The sequence below is a fragment of the Cnephaeus nilssonii genome, assembly GCF_951640355.1.
Source record: "Cnephaeus nilssonii genome assembly, chromosome: 11".
NCBI classification, from domain to species: Eukaryota; Metazoa; Chordata; class Mammalia; order Chiroptera; family Vespertilionidae; genus Cnephaeus; species Cnephaeus nilssonii.
In genome coordinates, this window is record NC_137082.1 from 10508684 (window position 1) to 10532626 (window position 23943).

The 23943-nt window shown below is 48.2% G+C and overlaps 1 protein-coding gene across 2 annotated transcripts in view; it reads left to right on the forward strand.

The window, feature by feature from the left end:
- Positions 1 to 23943, forward strand: part of ATP9A (ATPase phospholipid transporting 9A (putative)) — a 129321-nt gene that overhangs the window by 76408 nt on the left and 28970 nt on the right. Inside the window, exons 12-15 of one of the 2 annotated variants that reach the window (XM_079783492.1) lie at positions 2369 to 2511; positions 3445 to 3557; positions 12295 to 12507; positions 23406 to 23567. In XM_079783492.1, the coding sequence (XP_079639618.1) occupies positions 2369 to 2511; positions 3445 to 3557; positions 12295 to 12507; positions 23406 to 23567 (631 nt within the window). The remainder of the gene's footprint in view (positions 1 to 2368; positions 2512 to 3444; positions 3558 to 12294; positions 12508 to 23405; positions 23568 to 23943) is intronic. The other variant, XM_079783493.1, reaches the window with a different exon arrangement.

Sequence of the window (23943 nt, forward strand, 5' to 3'; positions counted from 1 at the left end):
GTCATTTTATTAATCCTCAGGATATTTGGGTATTTTTTCATTGATTTTTAGAGAGTGGAAGGGAGTGAAAGAGGGAGGAAAGGAGGGAGAGAGAGAAAGAAAGAAACATCAGTGTGAGAGAGACACATTGATTGGGTGTCTCCCACATACTCCCTGACCAGGGCTGGGGATCGAACCTGCATCCTAGGTATGTGCCTGTGCCCTTAACTGGGAATCAAACCCGAGACCCTTTGGTGCCTGGGCTGACACTGTACACACTGAGCACACTGGCCAGGGCTCATTGGTCGATTTAAAAAAAAATTATTGTTTAAAATATTACATATGTCTCCTTTTCCCCCCGTTGACCTCTCCCCGGCCACCCCCAGCCCCCAGCACATGCCCTCAGCCCCCTACTGTCTGTGTCCATTGGTTATGCTTATATGTATGCATACAAGTCCTTTGGTTGATCTCTTCCCTCCCCTGCCTTCCCTCTGAAGTTTGATGGTCTGTTCGATGCTTCTATGTCTGGCTCTATTTTTGCTCATCAGTTTATGTTGTTCATTATATTCCACAAATGAGTGAGATCATGTGATATTTATCTTTCTCCGACTGGCTTATTTTGCTTAGCATAATGCTCTCCATGTCCATTCATGCTGTTGTGAATAGTAAGAGTTCTTTCTTTTTTACAGCAGCATAGTATTCCATTGTGTAGATATACCACAGTGGTTGATTCTTGTATGTGCCCTGACTGAGGATCGAATCCGCAACCTTGGCGTATTGGGATGACGCTCTAACCAACTGAGCTACCCTGCCAGGGCGATCAGTAGATAATTATTAAAGTAAGCCATATCTTTCCCCTGAAATTTTTAGTGCTTATCATCTCTATTTTACACTTGACATATTGTCTTTTCTTTTGCATAATTATATCATCCTAGCTAGAATTTGTCTTTTTTTGAGGACAAGATTGTAGTTGTGGCACAACAGTGTGACCAGTACAGGGGGATCGAACCCCTCGCCAAGGTGCTCGGGGTAATGGTTTCCAAGAATAAACAAGTCTACCTTGTTGCCAGCGAAAAAGTGTTTGTGGTGTAATGTTAAGTAAAATGGTGGTCTTTAAAATTCTGTCTACAACATGATTGAGAATTACTGAATTGAATCTTCATATGGCCCAGGTAGCCAGTAAAATAGTAAGCAGTTTGGTTAGTTTAAAGGATTCTGAGTGAATTTGAAGATTTCTTTTAATTTTTTTTTTGTAATAAAATATTTTGAAGTGAGTAGAATACACACAATGGAATATTATTTAGCCTTAAAAAGCAAGGAAATTCTGACCAGCTACAACATGGATGAACCCCGCAGACGTGCTGAGTGAAATAAGCTATTCCCAGAAGGAAAAATACTGTATGGTTCCCCTTATGTGAGGTACCTAGGAAGAAAGTCCTAGAAACAGCAAGTAGAAGGGTGGTTTCCAGGGGGAGGGAGAAGTGGGGGATTATTGCTTAACTAGAGGCCCAGTGCACGGATTCGTGCACCGGTGGGGTCCCTTGGCCTGGCCTGCTGGGATTGGGCCAAAATTGGCTCTCCAACATCCCCCAAGGGGTCCTGGATTGGGAGAGGGCACAGGCCAGGCCGAGGGACCCCCACTGGTGCATGATCAGGACTGAGGAGGGACTGAGGGAGGGCTCCAAGCATGTCTGGCCCATCTCACCCAGTCCCAATCGGGGCTTATCGGGGCCGGGGAGGGACCGAGGGAGGGCTCCAGGGCTTGTCGGGCCTGTCTGGCCCAGTCTTGATCCACTGGAACCCAGCAGCAGGCTAACCTACTGGTCTGAGCGTCTGCCCCCTGGTGATCAGTGCGCATCATAGCAACTGGTCGAACAGTCGAATGAATGGTTGGATACTTAGCATATTAGGCTTTTATTATATAGGATGGGCGTGGAATTTCAGTTTGGGAAGATGAAAAAGTTGTGGGCATGGATGGTGTTGGTGAATGCACAACAGTGTGAAAGTGCTCAATGCCACAGAACTGTCCACTTAAAATGTTTTAAATCTTGTGTATATTTTACCACAATTAAAAAAAATGACTAGAGCATCAAAAGTATATTAGTTCAGAGGACCAGTAATTAAAAAAAATAAAATAAAGTAAGACTAAAACAACTACCTTTTCGGTAGTTTAAGTGACCTTCGTCCATGATAGAATAACCTCATGTAATTTGATGGCGGTGTTGACTCCCGTTGTATCTGGGGGTTGAGCCCCAGCAGTGGCTTCTGTAGGGAGTGACTCCAGATGTTGTGGCACAAATGATGAGTAGTTCGAGTCCTTGCTGTTTGCAAAGGAGACACGGGGGCCTTGCGTGAATCCTGTTAACGTTGGCTCTGTTTTCCTGGCCAGTTTGCGTGTGAACCTGGACATGGGCAAGATCGTGTACAGCTGGGTGATTCGAAGGGATTCAAAAATCCCGGGGACGGTGGTCCGCTCCAGCACGATCCCTGAGCAGCTGGGGAGGATCTCTTACCTGCTCACAGACAAGACAGGTGAGCTTCCTGCTCAGGGTCCAGGCGCGAGAGGTGCTCAGGTCCTCCTGCTGCTCTTTATTTCCTTCATCTTTTGATGAAGACTGAGTAGTGTTTGTGATGGTGAGGATGATAATAGCAACAGAGCTTTACGCTGTACATAACACTTCTTATGTTTGGGGTGTTTGTACGTTTATATGCAAGTTATTCCTCATCCTAACCTTGTAGTTTTGCAGGTGAACAAATGAAACCCAAGTTAACTGACTTATCAGAGCACCTGGGGGCAGAAGTAGGCTCAGAACCCAGGCAGTCTGACTTGGAGTCCTGATCTCATAACCACGCCCCAAATTCCTGCTCCGCAGTTTAATATCCTAGTGGTGAAGAGCAAGGGCTGGGAGAGGGAGATGTGGGTTTAAGCTTCCTGTCTACCTCTTAGTGCCCACAGGATCAAAGGGAATCTATTGCAGATATCGGAGTGGCTCACTACATCAGAGAAACTGGATTTGGGGAAGGAGAGGAGCCAGGGAAGTCCCGAATGTGTCAGCATCGGGACCCCTGGGTGGTCTCTGTAGGGTCTGTCACTGGGTGGCTGGACTCCACTCATCTTCCGTCCACACCTCTGTCTGCTCACGGTTGAGGCTCCTTCAAAATAGAATCTAATTGGACTAGTGTAAGTCACATGCCACCCTCCTGGCCAGTGAAACGAGATGGGCACCCTGATTGACACTCCCTGAGGACCATCCCAGGAAACGAGGGTGGTCGTTTCCCCACGGAAACCTTGGATGCCATTTTTAAAAGAAAGGGAGTTGGATTCCAGGCCAGCACAAGCAGGGGCAGTGCTGAAACCAGTGTCTGACGTGTAGTAAACACTCAGAAGTAACAGCTGTCATTACTGCTCGCACGGAGAAAAGCTCCAGGATGTCAGCACAGCTACTCGTTCGCCTTATGTTTCAGGAACTCTCACCCAGAATGAGATGGTTTTCAAGCGGCTCCATCTGGGCACAGTGGCCTACGGCCTCGACTCAATGGACGAAGTGCAGAGCCACATCTTCAGCATCTACACCCAGGTAATGCTTTCTCTTTCTCTCTTTAAAAAAAAAAAAATGTATTTTTATTGATCTCAGAGAGGAAGGGAGAGGGAGAAAGAAAGAAACATCACTGATGAGAGAATATCATTGGTCGGCTGCCTCCTGCAGGCGCCCTACTGGGGATTGAGAAGTAACCCAGGCATGTGCCCTTGACCGGAATCAAACCCAGGACCCTTCAGTCTGCAGACTGACAGTCTACCCACTGAGCCAAACCAGTGTTGCTTTACCTTCCGATACCCCAATCCGTTCTTTACGTGGATGGACACCTATATTGAGGTATAACTCATAATGCCAAGTGACTCACCCTGTGCTGTCCAGCTCCCTCTCGGGGACTGAGACTTCCGCCCGGAGGGTTCACTGTGTGGATTGTCACGCTTGCTGGTGCCGGGCTGAGCACCCCTCGGCCCCTTCTCAGCCATGCGGGCCTGCCGATGACCGTGTGAGCCAGCCTCACGGTCGTGGTGTGTCCCCCGGGCCCGTTTTGTGTACTTGAAGAGCCCGTGGAATTTACAGAAGCCGTGCCTTCTCAGGATATTGGTGCAGTTCAGCTTTTATGGTCCGTTTTGGTTTAGTACGGATAACACTCTTTGTAAAGTGTTAAAAGTCAGAAAACAACATTTCTGACCTTGCACTTTAAATCCTAACCCTTCCTTAGAAGCTCAAAAATGGATTTGTCCATATCCTGGCCTTGGGTCTAAAATAGCTAAGTGTTGAGGGGTTAGGTCATCTCGAGGTTGGTGTGAGCTCTGAGTTATAGTACCCCCCCCCCCCCCCCACCAATGTGCATGATCGTCCTTCTCTCATGACATCTAAAAATCCTGCAGTAAACGCATGAACACTTTTGTGATGAGAGGTGTGAAAGCTTTCCCGTGTTTTCTTTTTCACAGCTTTATTGAGGCATACCTTGCGTGCCATAAAATTCAGCTCTATGTTAATTGTACAATTCGATTCTTTTTTAGTCAATTACTGAGTTATGGACCCATGAGCACCCGAGAAAGATTCCCTGGAGCCCATGCCATCAGTCACCTGACCTTTAGAGTTTATGACCAGGACTTTATAACAGTGTTTTGTAAAGTCCGGTATTTGGAACGCCGGGGTCAGATCACGTGGGGCGGTCAGAATCCCTAGACCCCGTCTCAGCAGGTGGACCAGGTGGATCCAAAGGGCAGCAGTTTGAGAACCTGTGCCACGAACCCGAGCTTCGCCCTGGTTTTCCAGAACATCAGTGTCTAAATCTGTGGACTCCAAAACAGAATTTGCAAGATGACCCCTTGGGGTGCAGGAAGGAAAGATGAGAGTGTCCATGTACATTTTATTTTACTCTTTAAAATTAAAGCAAAGTTTAAATCTTACTAATCATATTGAGATTGACCCAGGGACCCTCACTCCATAGATCAGACCGGCATCTGTCAGGTGCGGTCCTGGAGGTGCCCTGCGGAAGGAGTCAGAGTTCCACGGTTGTTTTTCCAGAACATTGAAATGTAGACTGCCGGTGTTAGGAGTGTCCAGGGACTGGTTGGAGGGATGTTATTTAACTGAAGTAACTTCTTAAAGAGGCAGGTGGCTTTAAAAGATTCCTGCAGCCCTAACCGGTTTGGCTCAGTGGATAGAGCGTCGGCCTGCGGACTGAAGGGTCCCAGGTTCGATTCCAGTCAAGGGCATGTACCTTGGTTGTGGGCACATCCCCAGTGGGGAGTGTGCAGGAGGCAGCTGATCGATGTTTCTCTCTCATCGATGTTTCTAACTCTCGCTCCCTCTCCCTTCCTCTCTGTAAAAAATCAGTGAAATATATTAAAAAAAAAAAGATTCCTGCAGGAAAAGTCCTGCAGATTATTATTATTTTTTAAATGTGCTTTTTATTTTATTCTAATATATTGTTATTGATTTCAGAGAGGAAGGAAAAGGAGAGAGAGAGTGAAACAGCAATGATGAGAAAGAATCATTGATTGGCTGCCTCCTGCATGCCCCCTACTGGGGATTGAGCCTGCAACTGAGCATGTGCCCTTGGCCAGAATCGAACCTGGGACCCTTCAGTCCACATGCCAATGCTCTATGAACCAAACCGGCTAGGGCGGTCTGGAATATTAATACAGGCGCAGGTAAACCACAGAAAAACGGCCAACACCTAATGTGATAAAACCATGACAGGCCAAGGCGAAGTGATGATTTTTTCCTCTGGCTCATTTATTTATTGGTACCTTTACAACACAATTGAGATAAAATTTGCAAACCATAAAATTTCAAGAAATACAGATGTTGGGCCCCCCACACCTAAAGAATGCAAGAGGTTCTAGTCCTATATATATGGTTTTTAACTTTACACAAAAGTCTGAAGTTCAACTCTAGTTAAAAAGAAATTACGAGCCCGGCCGGTATGGCTCAGAGGTTGAGCATAGACCTATGAACCAGGTCACAATTGGAATCCCAGTCAGGACACATGCCTGGGTTGTGGGTTGGATCCCCAGTAGGCAGCATGCAGGATGCAGCTGATCAATGATTCTCTCATCATTGATGTTTCTATATCTTTCTCCCTCTCCCTTCCTCTCTGAAATCAATAAAAATATATATATATAAAAAAAAAAGAATTCTGAGCTCTGGCTGATTTTCAGCCCGCTGACCAAAGGGTCCTGGATTCGATTTTGGTCAAATTCTTAAAATATTTACTTTTAAAGTATACAATTCTTGTCCTAGCTGGTTGCTCAGTGGATAGAGTGTGGGCCTACGGACTGAAGGGTCCCAGCTTTGATTCCCGTCAAGGGCACATGCCCGGGTTGCGGGCTCGATCCCCAGTAGGGGGCATGCAGGAAGCAGCTGATCAATGATTCTCTCTTATCATTGATATTTATCTCTCTCTCTCTCCCTTCCTCTCTGATATCAATAAAAATGTATTTAAAACAATGGTTAAATATCTTTAAAAAATAAAGTATACAATTTTCAGGTTTTTTTTAGTATGCTCTCAACATTGTACAATGATTGCTGCTATATAATTTCCAAACATTTTCATCACCCCCAAAAGAAACCTCACCCCTCCCCCCCGCCTTATTCCCTCAGCCCCTAGCAACCACTAGTCTGCTCTGTCTCCATGGATGTGCCTTCCCTGAACGTTTCATATAAATGAGATCACACAGTACCTTTAGTACCTGGCTTATTTCACTCCGAGTCATGTCTTCAGAGTTCTTCCAGGCGGCAGCAAGTGTCGGAACTTCATTCCCCTTTCTGATTGAATAACAGATATGCCAATTTGAAGTATAATTTTATAATTTCCAGTGTCCATTTCCTGACTATATGTTGTTATTTTGGGATATTAGCTAACACTGTGAAAAATGCTGATTTTTGTTTTTACCATATCTTTCTAAAATTTCATCTTTTTATTGTTTTTTAAAAATATATTTTTATTGATTTCAGAGAGGAATGGAGAAGGAGAGAGAGAGAGATGGAAACATCAATGATGAAAGAAAATCATTGATCGACTGCCTTCTGCATGCCCCTACTGGGGATCAAGCCCGCAACCCAGGCATGTGCCCTGACTGGGAATTGAACTGTGACTTCCTGGTTCATAGGTCGATGCTCAACCACTGAGCCACACTGGCTGGGCTCATAATTCTTTTTAATTAGAGTTGAACTTCAGACTTTTGTGTAAAGTTAAAAAAGATATATATATATATATATATATATATATATATATATATATACACACACACACACATATATGTGTATATATGTATATATGTGTGTGTATATATATATATATACCCTATATAATAAAAGCGTAGTATGCAAATTGTCCCCTCAACCAGAGTTCTTCTGGGAGTTCGACCAGGGGGTGGGCCAGCGGTGGGGAGGGATATGAGGGGGAGGGAGGCTCTGGCTGGTGGTGTTGGCAGGCGGCTGGGGGAGGGGAGGGAGTACCCGGCCAGCAGCCGGCAGCCGATAGGGACTGGGCCTCTAGTACATATATATATATATATATATATCTGGAACCTCTTGCATTCTTTAGGTGTGGGGGGGCCCAAGCATCTATATTTCTTAAAATTATTAAAGTATTTACTGGTTATTTTGAGGAGCATTTCTGGTTAAGAACCACTATTAGAATAACACTACCCAACTTCGCGTTTTCACTCCTGTCAGTGATTGTCATAATTTTAATGGCTTTACAATAGGGCCAGGACTAACTAGGGTAGTTAGTCCTGGCCCTATTGTAGGGGGTCTAGAGTGGGGTCTGCACCTTGGGAGCAAAACGTCATAGGATGACTTCCCTTCTCCAAGCCGCAGTAATAAAGATTCATGCGAAAATCCACGATGAACGATACTGACATTTTAAATGGACAGGACCCAGCCTGTGCAGTTAGGTCTCTGCCACTTCCTGGCCCTGGCTGCTTCTCTTTTTATTTATTTTATTTTTAAAAATATATTTTATTGATTTTTTACAGAGAGGAAGGGAGAGGAAGAGAGAGTTAGAAACATCGATGAGAGAGAAGCATTGATCAGCTGCCTCCTGCACACCCGCCACTGGGAATGTGCCCGCAACCAAGATACATGCCCTTGACCGGAATCGAACCTGGGACCCTTCAGTCCGCAGGCCGACGCTCTATCCACTGAGCCAAACCGGCGAGGGCCTGGCCCTGGTTTCATCGTGTCGACGGCCTAACTGGTTTTCACCTCGGGAATGCCATGTTGCGCTGGATAAGGCTGTGTTGTGAGGACGTCCTGTGTATTAGCGGCGTCTTTGCCCTCTGCCATCAGGTGGTCTGTAGTACACGTTCCCTCCTCTGCCCCCAGTGGTGACAACCCCGAATCTCTCTCGACATTGCCAGATGGTAGCCCAGGTCACCCCAGTTGAGAACCTCTGTGCTCTCTGGGGTTCGACGTCAAGGAATGGAAATGTGCTGCCTTTGTCATGCTCCAAGATGTCTGCAGTTCCGTAGTGAACGTTGTATTTCTTCACTCACTCTCAGCCTGTAACTCTGGGTTCATTTGGAAGTAGCAGCCCCGGCCTGTCTCTGGGGTGGGGGGGTGCCCCTTTGAGGCTGACGCCTTACCAGCTTTGGGCTTTACTTAGGGAGCGAAGTGGGACTATCCACACAGGAATTCCTTCTCCTCAACAGTGTGTTTTTACCAATTGCAACCCATCCATACTGTCGGTTAATATTATGGACGCCCGTTACGTGGTGGTGAAACTTTAATCGCATTTAGAAAGCACGTTTCTATTCATGGTGGCTCAGTATTTGAATTTTGTGCTACTGTTTGCTGTTACACAGACTGGAGTTCTCAGCGGGACATGCCCCTGCCCTGGGTCAGTAATGAGAAGCAGGGGCCTGTGTCTGTCTATCTCATTGATCCTCCATGGCTCATTGATTGCCGTAGAGTGACTCCGAAGCATTGGCTGGTGCGAGTACCCCACCCAAGGGCCCAAGTCCGGGACCTTTGCACATGGAGGTCTTGATTCCTCTCCCAACTCCTGCCCTCGTGGGAGCGGCGTTGGCCTCTCTCCCCCGTCCGTAAGAGGACCGGTGGTTTCCCCCGGGGCAGCGAGACTGGTAACCTGCCTCTGTCCACATCTGTTTTGATTTTCCCCTGGTATTTTTTAAGTAAGAAGAAATGGGTGTAGGTTAAAGGGCCCATGGGCAGGAGGCTAGAGGTAAACACTGTACAATGTGAAACTCTTCCATATGGGGAATGTGAGGATGTTTGAAGACGGGGCCCAATACTAATACTGGCCGAGCCCCTGGTCATTACCGGGGTCTGAGGATACACGTGGATTCCCGTTTGGTGTGCGAGTGAGCCCTTTACTTGAAAATTAGGAGAATTTCAGAACCGGTGGTTTTGACCCCTCCCCCCTGAAGCACCTCAGTAGTAGGAAAGGGGGTACGTGCTAATGCAAGAGAGAAGTAAATGAGCGTGGAGGCGTTAAACCAGCCGCCTGTTGGTGGGGGCCAGGCACCCTCATCTTCTCATTTGTTGTCAAATGGTCCCCTGACCTGAAAGTGGGGTCCTTGCAGAGACCTGGGCTGCCTGGGTTGTGCCCCATTGGAATGTCAGTGGGAGAATTTGTCTTCCGTAGTAGACATGGAATCAGGTTGCTCACAGAATGCAAAGGTTTGTGGCGGGTCCTTCACTCAGCCTTTCCTTCCAACCCACTGTTGCGAAAACTTGCCAGCCGAAGCAATTGCTCTGTCAGAGGTCTTGCTATTGCCCCTCGTGCTGAATCATAATTTGGCCCAGGTGCTGAGGAACGTGGGCAACAGTGAGGACATGAGTCCGTGCCTGGAACAGACACCACAGAACTTAGGAAACCGCGTTCCTGACGGAGTCTGTCCTACGGAGCGCCTTTCTGTAAAGCCGCAGTCCTCAGTGTAACGTTGGAGTTAAAGTCTTTCTCGTCCAAAGCACTTGGCAAATAGTGATTCATTTAAACTGTAGTTCTGATTCATTACCCTAATTATTGTTACCATGCAGTGCCCTTTGGCCTGGAAGTGAAACTCGTGTCCTCTTGACACCAGAGGTTAACAGAGCAGGAAGCCGGGGCGGTGTGTGTGCCTGCATGACAAGAATAATTTAGTAATTGTCTAATTACCCGAGGAGTCCAAAGCCGCTGCTAAAAATAGTATTAAAAAATTAAACGAAAGTCATTTTCTTGTTTCTTGTAACCCATCTGTTCTCTATTTTGGGCATGTGTTCACCGGCATAAAACACATTTCACTCTCAAAGGCCAGCTCGCTTCTCCTCTGTTGGGCAAAATATGGTTTTAATGGAATGTGGCATCCAGTATGTCCGCCAACATCTCAGGCTTCCGGACGCAGCCGTGGAGGCAGGAAGACTACTGTAGGTCCTTTGTCCAAAACTGTGGTTTAAAATCTGGAACTGATGGGGGTCCATTTGACATGTATTTCTTCTTGGAGATGGAAAAAAAATTCATGTAAAGCCAGGACCCCCACCATCACCTTAGGAACGGTAAATCGTTCATTTGTTCAGCAAGTAGCGCCTGCTTTAGATGCTGGGATGCAGCAGACAACTGTCCTCAGGGTTGGTCAGGAGAATCATCAGGTCAACAAGCCAGCTGTAGACAGTGAGGACGACAACCGCCCGGGAAACATGACTTCCAGTGGGAGAGAGGGCAGGCGGGGTAATAAGATTTAGGGCAGCGGTCGCCAACCGGTAGTCCGCGGACCACTGGTGGTCCATGAGGTCCGAAACGTTGGCGACCGCTGAGTTAGGGGCTCAGAGAAGCCCTCCTTGAGGAGGTAACATTTGAACTTAGATCTCCATGATGAGATAGAGTAAGCCGGCCCTGCAGAGATCCAGGAAATGGTATTCTAGGTAGCGGGTACAGCAAGTGCAAAGGCCCTGTGGCAGGAAGCAGCGTGGCAGTGTTCAAAGAACTGAAGAGGCCAGCGTGGCTGGCGCAGAGTGAATAAGGAGGTTGCAGAGATGGGCAGGGGCTAATCAGGTGGACCCCGTGGGCCGTGGGAGGGCATCTGAGACATAAGCTGTTAACAAGTGCTCATTTCCTGGTGGTCTTAATTTTTTAAATTATATTTCAAGGCGATAGAAGCCCTTTTTCAAAGGAAGGTCTTCATGGCGCCCGATGTGTAACACATATGGGAACGGGCTGCGTGCCTTCCACTTCGGGGATGCTGAGCGGGTGGCTTGGGATTCCTGCTACTCGGGTGTGGACCCCACTCCTCTCATTTGCAGGAAACTGAGGCCCAGAGGGCAGATGTGGCTGGCTTAAGGTCGCACAGCTTTCCACAGCCCATCCACGGATAAAGCTCAGATTCGTTGACCTTTAATACTGTTTTTACCATGTTGCTTGAAGCCACTTTCCCCAAGACTTAACCCGTTCGGGAGGCTCAGCCATGTGTCCAAAGGTCTGAACAAGGGGGTGGAGTAGCTGCTTCCACAAGTTAAGGGTCTGAAGTCAACGTAGAAAGCAAAAATGGAGCACATATAACATTAGTCTCTTTTAAAAAACTTAGGTATTTATCTTTAAATTGCTCTTGGAAACCTGCCTTAAGTGCAGTGCTGGGTACCAGGTGTGCAGTACGCGCGTCTAGGAGCATCATTCCTGTCACTGTCCCAGGCCCTGCGCCGAGTTCCGTGTCACTGATGGTCCTTATCCTGTAGGGCACCAGTCGCAGTTGCTGTCTTTTATGCAAAACCAAAGAGTGAACATTTAAACCGGGTTCTGAACCAGGGACGGGCTCGGTCTCCCGGGACGATTGGCAGCATCCGTTGAGACCACTCGGGGAGAGGGGAGCTTCTGGGATCTAGGAGGTGAGGCCGGAGGTGCAGCTGAACATCCTGCAAGGCACAGGATTGTCCCAACCGCAGACAATGTTTGCCCGGATGCTGGCCGTGCCGAGGTGGAGAAGCCCTGGTCTGAACACCAGGACCGCTTGCAGCGTGGTGGGACCTCACTCTTAGGAGGCTCCCCGACACCCCCAAAGGAAGGCAGGTTCACACGTTAGCAGGCAGAATCACCCACATTCACTAAGTTATAATCCTTCCTATTTATTTTGTGTGGTTTTTGCTGTTGTGCTGAGCATACATGATTGGGTCCCTGAAGACCACATGCCATTTATTGCGGTGTCCCCGTAGCTAGCCTGGGAGTTACCGTTAGCCCGCAGTGAGGAGAGCCGACTCCGCCTGGCTGTTCTCCCACCCGTGGGAGACCTTCTGTGCCTGTGGTCACCTTCCTGTCGTTCCCTCCTCACAGCAGTCCCAGGACCCGCCTGCTCAGAAGGGCCCCACGATCGCCACCAAAGTCCGGCGGACCATGAGCAGCCGCGTGCACGAGGCCGTGAAGGCCATCGCGCTCTGCCACAACGTGACTCCCGTGTACGAGTCCAACGGCGTGACCGACCAGGCCGAGGCCGAGAAGCAGTATGAAGACTCGTGCCGTGTGTACCAGGCGTCCAGCCCGGACGAGGTAAACCCGGGGCGGGTGTGGCTCCCACGGATCCACCTGTCAGGGCAGACAGGAGCCAGGGAGGGGGAGGGCAGCGAGGCCGGTACCTTTCAGATGCGTGCAGGACCTGATCTTTCCCAGGAGTGGTCATGGACTTGAGCTCTGTCCTGAGTCAGGGAGGAGCAGGGGGTCTTCTTTGTAATTCAGGTGGCTAACCCCAAAGGGAGACAAGGTCCCATGGAAACCGCACCCCCTTGAAAACAACAGCCACCAAAAAACAGCTTTATTAAGATAAAATTCACTTACCATACAGCCACCCATTTAACATGTAGAGGTCAGTGGGTTTTTTTAGTATATTCACCGAGTTATACAACCGTGACCATAATAAATTTTGGAACATTTTCATCACCTCAAAGGAAGTACTCCATGCCCATTGTCCCTGTAGACTCCCCCGACCCCCAGCCCTGGCAACCACTAACCTACTTCCTGTCTGTGCAGAATTGCCTTTTCTGGGCTTTTTCCCCTTAGCGTATGTTTTCAAGATTCATTCGTGTTGTTAGCCTGTCAGAACTTCATGACTTTTACGGATGAATAATATCCCATTGTATGGATAACACTGCATTTTGTTTATCCATTCATTGGTTGATGGACATTTAGATGGTATTTTGTTTGTTTGTTTGTTTACTATTATGGATAATGCTGCTATGAACATTTGCGTACAAGTTGTTTTTTTAAAAAAAGATTTAAAAATTGGTTTTTAGAGGGAGAGGCAGGGAGAGGGAGAGAGAAACATGGATGTGAGAGCGTAACATCGACTGGCATGCCTCCTGCACGCTCCCTGCTAGGGACTGAGCCTGCAACCCGAGCATGTACACTGACTGGGAATCGAACTGGCCACCCCTAGGTACACGGGATGACACCCCACCAAGTGAACCGCGCGGGCCAGGGCTGTGTACAAGTTTTTGAGTGGACATGTTTCTCTTGGTGTAGATCTAGGAATGGAATTGCTGGGGCACATGGTAGCTCTATGTTTAGCCTTCTGAGGAACTGCCAGACTGCTTTCTAAAGTGGCTGCACCCTTTTACATTCCCGTCAGCGGGTGTGAGGGTTCCCGTTTCTCCACATCTTAGCCATCACTTGTTGTTGGTCCTTTTGAGTCCGGCCACCCTAGTGAGTGTGAAGTGGGATCTCATTGTGGCCTTGATTTGCGTATCCCTGGTGGCTAATAATATTGGGCATCTTTCCATGTGCTTCCTGGTTATTTGTGCATCTTCTTTGGAGAAATGTCTGTCCATATCCTTTGCCTACTATTAATGGTGTTATGTGTCTTTTTACTGTTGAGTTGTAAAAATTCTTTATACATCTCATATAAGTCTCCTATCAAATTTGTAAATATTTTCTCCCATTCTGAAGGCTTTTAAAAATATATATATATTTTGTATTGATTTCAGAGAGGAAGGGAGAGGGATAGAGAGATAGAAACATCAATGATGAGAGAGAATCATTGATCGGCTGCCTCCTGCACACCCCCTACTGGGGATTGAGCCTGCAACCCGGGCATGTGCCCTTGACCAGAATCAAATCTGGGACCCCTCAGTCCGCAGGCCGACGCTCTGAGCCAAACCAGCTAGGGCTGAAGGCTTTTTCTTGATGGTGTCCTTTGAAACACAAAAGTTTCTAATTTTTTAAAAAATATCTATTTTATTGATTTCAGAGAGGAAGAGGGAGAGAGAGATAGAAGCATCAATAGTGAGAGAGAATCATTGATCAGCTGCCTCCTGCATGCCCCTTACTGGGCTTGAGCCCACAACCTGGGCATGTGCCCTGAATGGAATTGAACCGTGACCTCCTTCCTGGTTCATAGGACCATGCTCAACCACTGAGCCACACCGGCCAGACGTTTCTAATTTGATGAATAAGCCACACATTTTAAAGGGGCTGTTTCTATCTAAGCATATTCTTTTGCTGAACCCAAAAGCGATTCATTTGATTCCATGTTCAAGAGCGTTACCCCTTTAATGTTTTCTGTAACAGGACCCAATTGCTTTCCCTTTTAGGGTGTCATACGGTAGGAACCCCCTCTGTGTGTGTTTAGGCAGAGGACTTGCCCAGCATAAAGCAGTAGCATACCCTTTGTCCCCCTCCCCTGAGTATAATTCATACACAGGTATGTGTTTTCCAACCTGTTAGCATTTTGGTCTTTTCTCCTTCTAGTTTTTTTTTTTTTTTTTTTTACTTCTTTTCTTAAAGAAAACCTTTGTTCTGATTATTAAAGCAATTTTTTTTAGTGAAGAAAGTTTGGAAATTTCAGACGACTATAAAGAAGAAAGTGGGTCCGTTGCAAACTCAGCCGTGTAGGAGAACAAGAGGCAACTTGTGAAGTACGTTCCATGTATTATCTCATTTTTTTTTGTTTTTTTGTTAATCCTCACCTGAGGATATTTTTTCTATTGCTTTTTAGAGAGAGTGGAAGGGAGGGAGGGAGAGAGAGAGAGAGAGAGAGAGAAACATCAATGTGAGAGAGACACATCGATTGGCTGCCTCCCGCAGGCTCCCTGACCAGGGGTGGGGAGCAAACCCACAACCAGGGTATGTGTTCTTGACCAGGAATCGAACCCACAACCCTTTGGTCTGAGGGTGGATGCTCTAACCACCTACCCACACCAGCCAGGGCTCAACCATTTTTTTTTTTCAGAAGCCACTAAGAACATTTTGATAGATAGCCTTCCAGTATCTTATATATTTTTTCTTTTTTAAAAAAGATATACTTATCCTTATTTTTGAAAGTATTATAGATGTCTCTTTTTTTTTTCCCCATTGACTCCCTCCACCTGAGACCCACCCCTCCCAAGCTATCACCACAGTATTGTCCATGGGCCATGCATATATGTATATAAGTTCCCCAATTAATTCCCCATCCCCCGCCTTCCCTCTGAAATTCGTCAGTTCCATGGGTCTATGTCTCTGGATCTATTTTGTTCATCAGTTTATTTTGTTCATTAGATTTCACGTGTGAGGGAGAGCATGTGTCCTTATCTTTCTCTGACCTTCCAATGGCTTATATATATTTTTTTTTCTTAAAACAATGGGAATTTTAGTAAGCTATGGTTTTGTATCCTCCTTTTTCACTTAATATTTTATCATGCTTGTTTTCAGTTCTCTTGAATATTATTTAAAAAACAGTTTTTTAGCATTATTGCCCATGTTCTCAGATGGCTGGGATTCAGGTTATTTCTAATTTTTGGCAATCACATGTATAAACATTGCAGTGAGCTTTGTTACACCTAGTGTTTCTAGAAATGGTGAGGTTGGGTTCGTATTTGAGTGCCTGTGATGGGCTAGGACAGTGGTCGGCAAACTCATTAGTCAACAGAGCCAAATATCAACAGTACGATTGAAATTTCTTTTGAGAGCCAAATTTTTTAAACTTAAACTTCTAACGCCACTTCTTCAAAATAGACTCGCCCAGGCCGTGGTATTTTGTGGAAGAGCCATACTCAAGGCGCCAAAGAGCCGCATGTGGCTCGCGAGCCGCAGTTTGCCGACCACGGGGCTAGGACGTCGGCGTTGGACAGCACTGCAGCCCAGGCCCAGGGAGGCAGAGGCAGTGAGGCCGTTGAGCACCTGCGTCTTGAGGCTCAGACCAGCCGCGTATCCTCGTCCTGCCTCCGTGTGTCTGTGTCGTGGGGCCCACGAGGGGTGGTGAGCCCTTGGCAGGCAGCAGTAGGTCCTGTGGGGCAGGTTGAATGCGTATTTTTCAGGCCCGTGATGCAAATGACCAGGAAAAGACATTTAAACCGTTTTAGTCTTCCACCAACATGACCAGGACTCCCAGTGATTATTTTGTTCATGGTAAGGAGCAGGCTTCCTGGGGGAGGAAGTGTTTAAAGGTGCGCACTGGCCTCGGCATGTCAGTGAGCCCTGGTGGATGGCGGCTGGGCAACAGTGCAGCGAGAGCCCTTCCCAAAGCTCAGCCGTGAAAGGGCTCTTTCTTGGGGCGATGGAGTGTGTCCCCGGGAGACTCCCCCTTCCAGCCCGCGTGTGTTTGCAGAACAGCTGTGAGGCCGACAAATGACATTCGAACCAGGCTTGCTAAGGGTGGAAAATGTCACCCTTGGCCGAATGCCGAGATGGGATTGCGTGCTGAACGAGAGAAGAGGAGGGCGAGGCGGGGTGGCTGATGCTACTGACCTTCTTGGACTTGGGCCCTCGTAACCAAAACCGCAGGCTGTCCTCGTTGCTTCACCAGGTTTACTTGGTTTGATCCCCATTTCCCGTTCTGGGCGTGAGGACGATCCACTGAGTGGTGGACGTGAGGAGGGACCGCTTCTTGGCGGTTTGGACTGGGAACAGCAGCCTATGGTACTTGTGGAATTGGAACATGTTCCAAGTGTTGGGGATCTGATCAGTCCGCACCCTGCCTCCGAGCTTGAACACTCCGATTGCCTAGAGATGGGTGGGGGGTCTTAATGGGGATTTTTCATGCCTGCCCCACGCCCCCCTGCTCCCACTCAACTCCGAGATACTTGTGTTAGGGCTGTGCAAGGGTTTTCCCCACGAGGGCAGATCTTTCATGGACTGCTCTCTGCTTCTCAGCTCCTTTTTCTTGAAGTGAATAATTCTTCATCTCTTCTGTCCACTAATTGCACTGGGATTCAGATTTGTCTTGCTTTTCTAAGATTCTGAATAATGGTTAAAAAGCAGGTATTTTCTTTGGGCCTTTTGGTATTTTCACAGAGGTCTTACTGGTACATCCCCCCCGCCACACACACACACACACACACACACACACACACACACACACACACACACACACAATGTTATTATTTTGTATTGCACCACTGTCTTATGTTTCTGGTGGAATATGTGAAAATATAGGTAAGAAAATAAAGTAAACCATAATCCTACTAACAAAAGCTACAACCGCTGTGAGTAGTTTACTGATAAGCCTTCTGGACGATTTCAAAAGCTGTGTGCCGCAAATTACAGATCTGTGTGCAAAGACGCACCATGCGATGAGGAGCAGGCGAAATCTCCGCACAGCAAAATCTGCGGAAAGCTGTGCCGTTTCCAAGTCCCCGTGGGACTCCCCGTGGACGTGGCTGCATCTAGAACCCTCCCTTTGAAATTCTGTATCAATAAAACATTGCTGGTCAAGGCAGGGTCAGCTTAGAAATGCATGCAGGAGCCAGCATTCTCTCTACCTCGGAGCTGCCGGAGTAATTCCTACCAGTTGGGGTGGTGTTCATTTCCTGCTACAGAAGCGGGATTTGTTTCCTGTGCACATTCCGCGTGGGAAGCCTTGAAGGGTCTTTATCAGCTATTGATTACAGCCCGAGGGGCGCTCCGTACAGTAGCTCCCAGAGGAGAGGAAGGGATCTAACCTGGCGGAGAGGAGTTAGTGGAGAGACCGTGGCCCAGACGCAGCTTTCCATGCATCCGTTTCTTGGTGTGAGCGGTCAGGAGGTGTTCTCCTACGAGCAGGTAGATGCAGCCCCATGACTCACTTATTTGTCTTTTCCACGAATCCTGTCATAGTAACAAAAATTCTTTAATTCGTATTTCCGTGAATCCTGTCATAGTAACAAAAATTCTTTAATTCATATTTCCGTGAATCCTGTCATAGTAACAGAAAATTACTTAATTTTTAAAATCACCATTACTAATGTTCTCTCTAGAAAAAAGCAGACATTGTAGAGTCAAAACGAAGTTGATACACATAACTGTAATGCTTATCACCTGGCAATATCTGCTGTTTATGTTCTGGTGTAGATTTTCCCAGAGTTTCCCTAAATTTGTGCATATCTATCTACCTATCTATGTATACATATAAAGAGAGGTAATATGCTAATTAGCCGGGACACCGTAACAGTCACGACCGCTAAGGAGGAGGCTGCCTGTGCGTGTGCAGCAGGGCGTTGTTCCCGGAGACGGGGTGGAAACGAGGAGGTGCCCGGAGGAGGCGGGACCATCCCGTGCCCGGGAGGGCGGGGGTGAGAGCCCGTAGCTCCCCCCTCACCAGTCCTTCGCCTCCCACCGCTCGCACTCAGAGCGCCCCGCCGGGGAAGGAGCATAGCTCAGCAGGCGGGAGGTTTCCACGCTCTCCTCCCGTGCCGTGATGGGGCGGAGCCGCCGCATTGCTCTGGAGACAGGGCAGAAGCGGGGAGGCGCCCGGAGAAGGCTGGATGGACAGCTGTGTGCGGCAGGACAGTGTGTTAGGGACACTAGACAACTGTCGATCCAGCCTTGGACGTGGCTCATCCTTGGGCCATGGGGTTCTGTCCTGTATATTAGTGTTGGCCCAGAGTGGGCTGAAGGGAGTAGTCATTTCTAAATTTCTGCGTCGACGGTGCCATTCTTCCTTCTTGAATATTAATTTTAACAGCGCTTGGCGATAGGAGCCTGAAATTTAAATGCGGGATCAAGGGAATTGGGATGGGAGGCCCTTTAGTCCAGCATGTACTCCTCTGATTCTCAAACACAGCGGCCGCTTTGTTCACTCCACGCTGTGTTAAAAAAAAAAAAATAACCATCTTTGAGCTGAGGTGGCTGCTGCCTCAGTTTACCCCTGACCCCTGCATGACCTGCTCAACCCCTGCCGGCATTTGAACCCGCAACCACCTGTGGAGCATCGTGGGATCTATTTTCTGATTCTGTAAAGAGCACCTTAGCCTGTGGAGAGATTTACCACTTGAAAGGCTGGGCGAGGGTGGACTGGCTACTCTTTGGGAGTGTGAGTGTTTATCTTGTGTGTGTGTGTGTGTGTGTGTGTGTGTGTTAAGTAATTTTATTGATTTCAGAGAGGGAGAGAGAGAGAGAAAAATCAATGATGAGAGGGAATCATTGATTGGCAGCCTTCTGCCATGCCCCTGCAGTGGGGATCGAGCCTGCAACCTGGACATGTGCCCTTGACCGGAATTGAACCTGGGACCCTTGAGTCCACAGGCCGACGCTCTATCCACTGAGCCAAACCAGCCAGGGCAAGTGTTTATCTTGTTGAGTGCCACCAAAGAACCGCTTTCATCAGATGTCAGAGCCATGCTTGCTCATAGGATAGTACACATCTGCTTTTGACAGGAATTCCAAGCTCTTTCTTGTAGCCCGGCCCGGCATACTTCCCAGGCACACCTTCCCAGGCACACGGGGAAGATCATTGAAGTTGTCACAGGTGGTCTGTCGCTCACCCACCAATGTTGAAAAGGCCATTCATGGACAGTCTGGCATGAATTCCTCAGATGGGCATTTTAGAGAGGGTTTCCTGATGAATCTGCAACACACAGCGACTTATGAGCTGAGTCCTCCCCTCTCTGCCCCCTGGGTTTTTAGCATTCGATCAAGTTTGGATCTGGTTCATCTATCCATCCATCCATCCATCCACCCACCCACCTTAACACAGTTTCTTTTTCTCTTGCTGCTCTGACCTCCTGGTATTCTGACCCAAGTCCCCCTGAGCCCCAACTCTGGCTGTTAAGGACAGTGAGACACAAGACCCTGAAAACTTCATACTTTGACGATTCTTTTGAAAGGAGGCTTGGACCCGCCAGAATGGGAAGTAGCCTGCTTTTATGTCACCTTGTTTTGTGGAGGAATGTGGCGGTCTCACCTCACCCCTGAAGTGCTTGTTCCTGCCACAGTGGAGAGGGTTAGTGAGCGCCCCGATTCTAGGCTAAGATTCTGTGCCTATCTCTTCTCAGTGGGACCTGGGCAGGGGAGGGGGAGGGGGTTCTGTGTTCTGTTAGGAAGTAGCTTTAAATTAAGGCTGACAGAGTTGGAGTGAGAGAGTGGAAGGTAAAAATGAACGACCCCCCGCAGGGCTCATATCCTGTTGGAATCAGCCCCCGAGGAGCCAATGAGGTTTTGATTAGGACGAGGGACCCAAGGGGCGGGGGCAGGGGGAGGGAGGACTGGCATAGTGTTTTGTAGGTCCTTTAGCCCTGTTGAGATTCGCTGTAGAAGAAAGCTCCGTTAAACGATGTTTCCCTCCAGTTGCGACTCACCCTTCATCGGGAGCATTTGCCAGTGTTGGTCATTTCAAATTTAGTCAGCTTCTCCTCTAACAAGGCCTGTGGGGTCCCCGGCGTGGGGGCTGGGCTGGGCCAAAAGTCCTTTGTGGTCCTGGAGTTAGAGATTCTTTCTCCATTGAAGTTAGGAACAGGCTTTGGGGAATTAGCAGTCTCCCCGAAGCCCAATATCACAGACTTTTCCCATCTTTTCAGAACAATAAAGTTGGGTTTCAACCAGCTGTTTGAAAACAAGAGTGAAAAACTTCTTTTAATAACAATCATGTTTGAAATGCGAAGAAGGATTTTCTTTTTTCCACATAAAATTGGTATGTAGAGGGTGTAAAGTTAGCTAAGCTTTTTTGGGTTTGTGTGTATCTAGGTATTTGTATTCTGTTGGGATATTTTTATTTTACTTAATTAAAAATAAAAGAAATGCATGTACATGCGTAAAATAACGTCAGCAGTGTGGAAAGATGCAAGTGAAAGCTAGACGTATTTCTCTTCACGTGCCACCCCAGAAACATTTTGTACACAGATGGGACTACTTTGTATATATGGATCTTTACTGATTTATTAATTTTTAAAAATTTTTAAATTTTTATTGATTTCAGAGAGGAAGGGAGAGGGAGAGGGAGAGAGAGAGAGAAACATCATTGATGAGAGAGAATCATTGATCGGCTGCCTCCTGCACACTTCACACTGGGGATGGAGCCCGCAACCCGGCCATGTGCCCTGACCGGGAATCGAACTGTGACCTCCTGGTTCATAGGTCGACGCTCAACCACTAAGCAACACCGGCCAGGCTGGTTTGTTCATTTTAAACTTTGAAGGAAGATTGTTAGCGGGTAGGATAGGGATATTGAAGGTCAGGGTCATTGAATTAAAGAAACAGATACATTTACAGCGACTTAAGCAGGCGAATAGCAAAAACAAAACAGAACAGTTCCTGGACTGGCCTTCGCCTTGCGGGGGACCAGTGTGACCCCTCTTCCCCCTGGCTGACTTGCCGTGACCTGAAGCCATAGGGTGGAGTTTCCTGTTCTCGAAGAACTTTCTGATGTGAATTCAGTTAATATCAGCAGCAGAAGCCTATTAGATCTGAGCACAGCACCCACCACGGTTGTATAGCCACGACCTTTACAGTGGGAACAGAAATGAGGAATAGTCTACTGTGGCCCGGATTTCAGAGGCCCTGGCAGGGGGTGGGGCGGGGCTGGGGCAGGGTGGCAGCCTGGGTTTGAGCTCCAGTCTGACATCTCCCCCCCCCCCCCACCCCCCCGCCATCAGGTGTCGCACTTCAGCTGCACTGATGCCTGGGGTGCCAAGCTGGGGGCAGCTTCCGCGTGGCTTTTGCAGTCTCTTGGGGAAAGGAATGGGGACTCAGGGCGAACCCCGATAAAATAGAGGTGCTGTTGGTGGCGGCCGCTACTAGGTTTCCTGGAAAAGTGACTCTATCTACCACCTTCTCGATGAAAAAAAACAACCCATTATGAACATCTCAGACATGCAGACAGTTATAGAGGGTAATGTAGTGCACGCCATATACTCACCGCCAGGCTTAAAGATAAAGCGATGGATGCCTCTGGTATGCCAACTCTGTCAGCTTCCCTCACTCCTCACGTCACATTCTCCTGAAATCCACCCCCTCTTCTTTCCCAAAAGATGGTTTTATAGGAAGAAACGAAGGGGGTGCCTTTTCTGTTTTCCTTTGTAGACACCATGACCTTGAACTTGGATGGAATAAAATGGCAGCTTGTTTGTCATTAAACCCGACACCTCCTATACGTGTCTCCTATCGCTGCTGCTGTAGCAAATCGCTGTAAATCTGGAGTTCAAAACAACACGGGTTTACTGTGACAGTCCTGTGGGTCGGGGCCTGACACGGGTCTCGCCAGGCTGCCCTCAGGGCTGCGTCCTCCTGGTCCCAGGGACAGTCTGTGTCCCTGTGTGCCCAGCTCCGGAAGCTGCCCACCTTCCCGGGTCTGTGGCCCTTCCTCCAGCTTCAGTCACCTGTGTCTGACCTCCTCCTGTCCTCACATTTCTCTCTGGCCACAGATCAGTGACTCTCCCATTTCAGGGCCCTCGGTCGTAATCAAAGTCCATTTGCCTGGTGAGGTGACAGTCACAGGTTCTGGGGATCAGGACGTGGGCATCGTTGGCGGCTGTTAACCTCCTACCACACCTCCCATCAGCTTTCTGATGGTGACTGTGTGTCGGGTGGACGCCTGACAAATCATGCCTCCAGGAGTGCCAGGCCCACTGCTAGGTGCCCGCCTTGCAGGTGCCCGCCTGGCCGGGCCTCTGTCCCTTCCTCGTCTGTGTGACTAGTGTTGTCAACCTCGGCAGGACTGACATCTGGGGGATCATGTTCTGTTGTGTTTGGCAGCATCCCTGGCCTCCACCCAGTGGATGCCAGTAGCACACTCCCATCCCCCAGCTGTGACAACCAAAAATGTCCCCAAACACTGAAGTGCCTTTGGGGGGCAGAATTGCCCCGGTGAGAACTATAAATACCCACCTGGGTGAGTATCCATGAGACCTAAACAGGAGCCTGGTGGTCAAGCCACCCCGTCCGTCCAGATAACTGGCTTGGTACTCATTCTCCCAGAAGTGGTCTGTGGTCACTTCGATCTGTGGTCACTTCTCACCCTGTGCGTGCTCTGCCTGGGCTCTGGCATTCGGCCTGCCGTGGGGCCAGGAAGAGAGGGCGAGTCCTGCCTTTAGGGGCAGCTGTGAGTGCAGAGCCCCAGGGCCCAGGGGAGCGGATGCCGTCACTGGGTTGGCACAGTCTTCCCAGGGACACAGTGCTGCTTGCATTTCATCTGTCTGCCCCCATTCTGCCTTTGTGTTCCTGTGGTTGACCTGTGAACCAGGACCCTCTGCCGTGTCTGACCTTCGACCCCGTGTTACATGCAGGTGGCCCTGGTACAGTGGACCGAAAGTGTGGGCTTAACCCTGGTGGGCCGAGACCAGTCTTCCATGCAGCTGAGGACCCCTGGCGACCAGATCCTGAACTTCACCATCTTGCAGATCTTCCCTTTCACCTACGAGAGCAAGCGCATGGGCATCATCGTGAGGGTGAGTCCCTTTTATTTATGACTGGGAACAGTTCAGAACCCCCAAGTACACCGTGAATGTCCTGGGGCTTGACTTTATTTCTACTCCTTTTTATTATGTCCTCCGTTGCCCAAACTAACAAGGGAACACGATTCCCTAAGCAGAAAGAAAATTAGTTCATTCATCAGACAGAACCTCTGAGAGCTGGTCAGCTCCTTATTAACCCCATTCTCGAGTAAAAGGTCTAAGGGATATAGCCTGGGCACTTCTTGGTAAGAATACACTTCATTGCATGCTCTTTTGTTGAATTAAATGTATATCTTTTATTGAGGTGAATTCATATAACATGAATGAACCATTTTAAAGGTATAATTCAGTGGCATTTAGAATATTCACA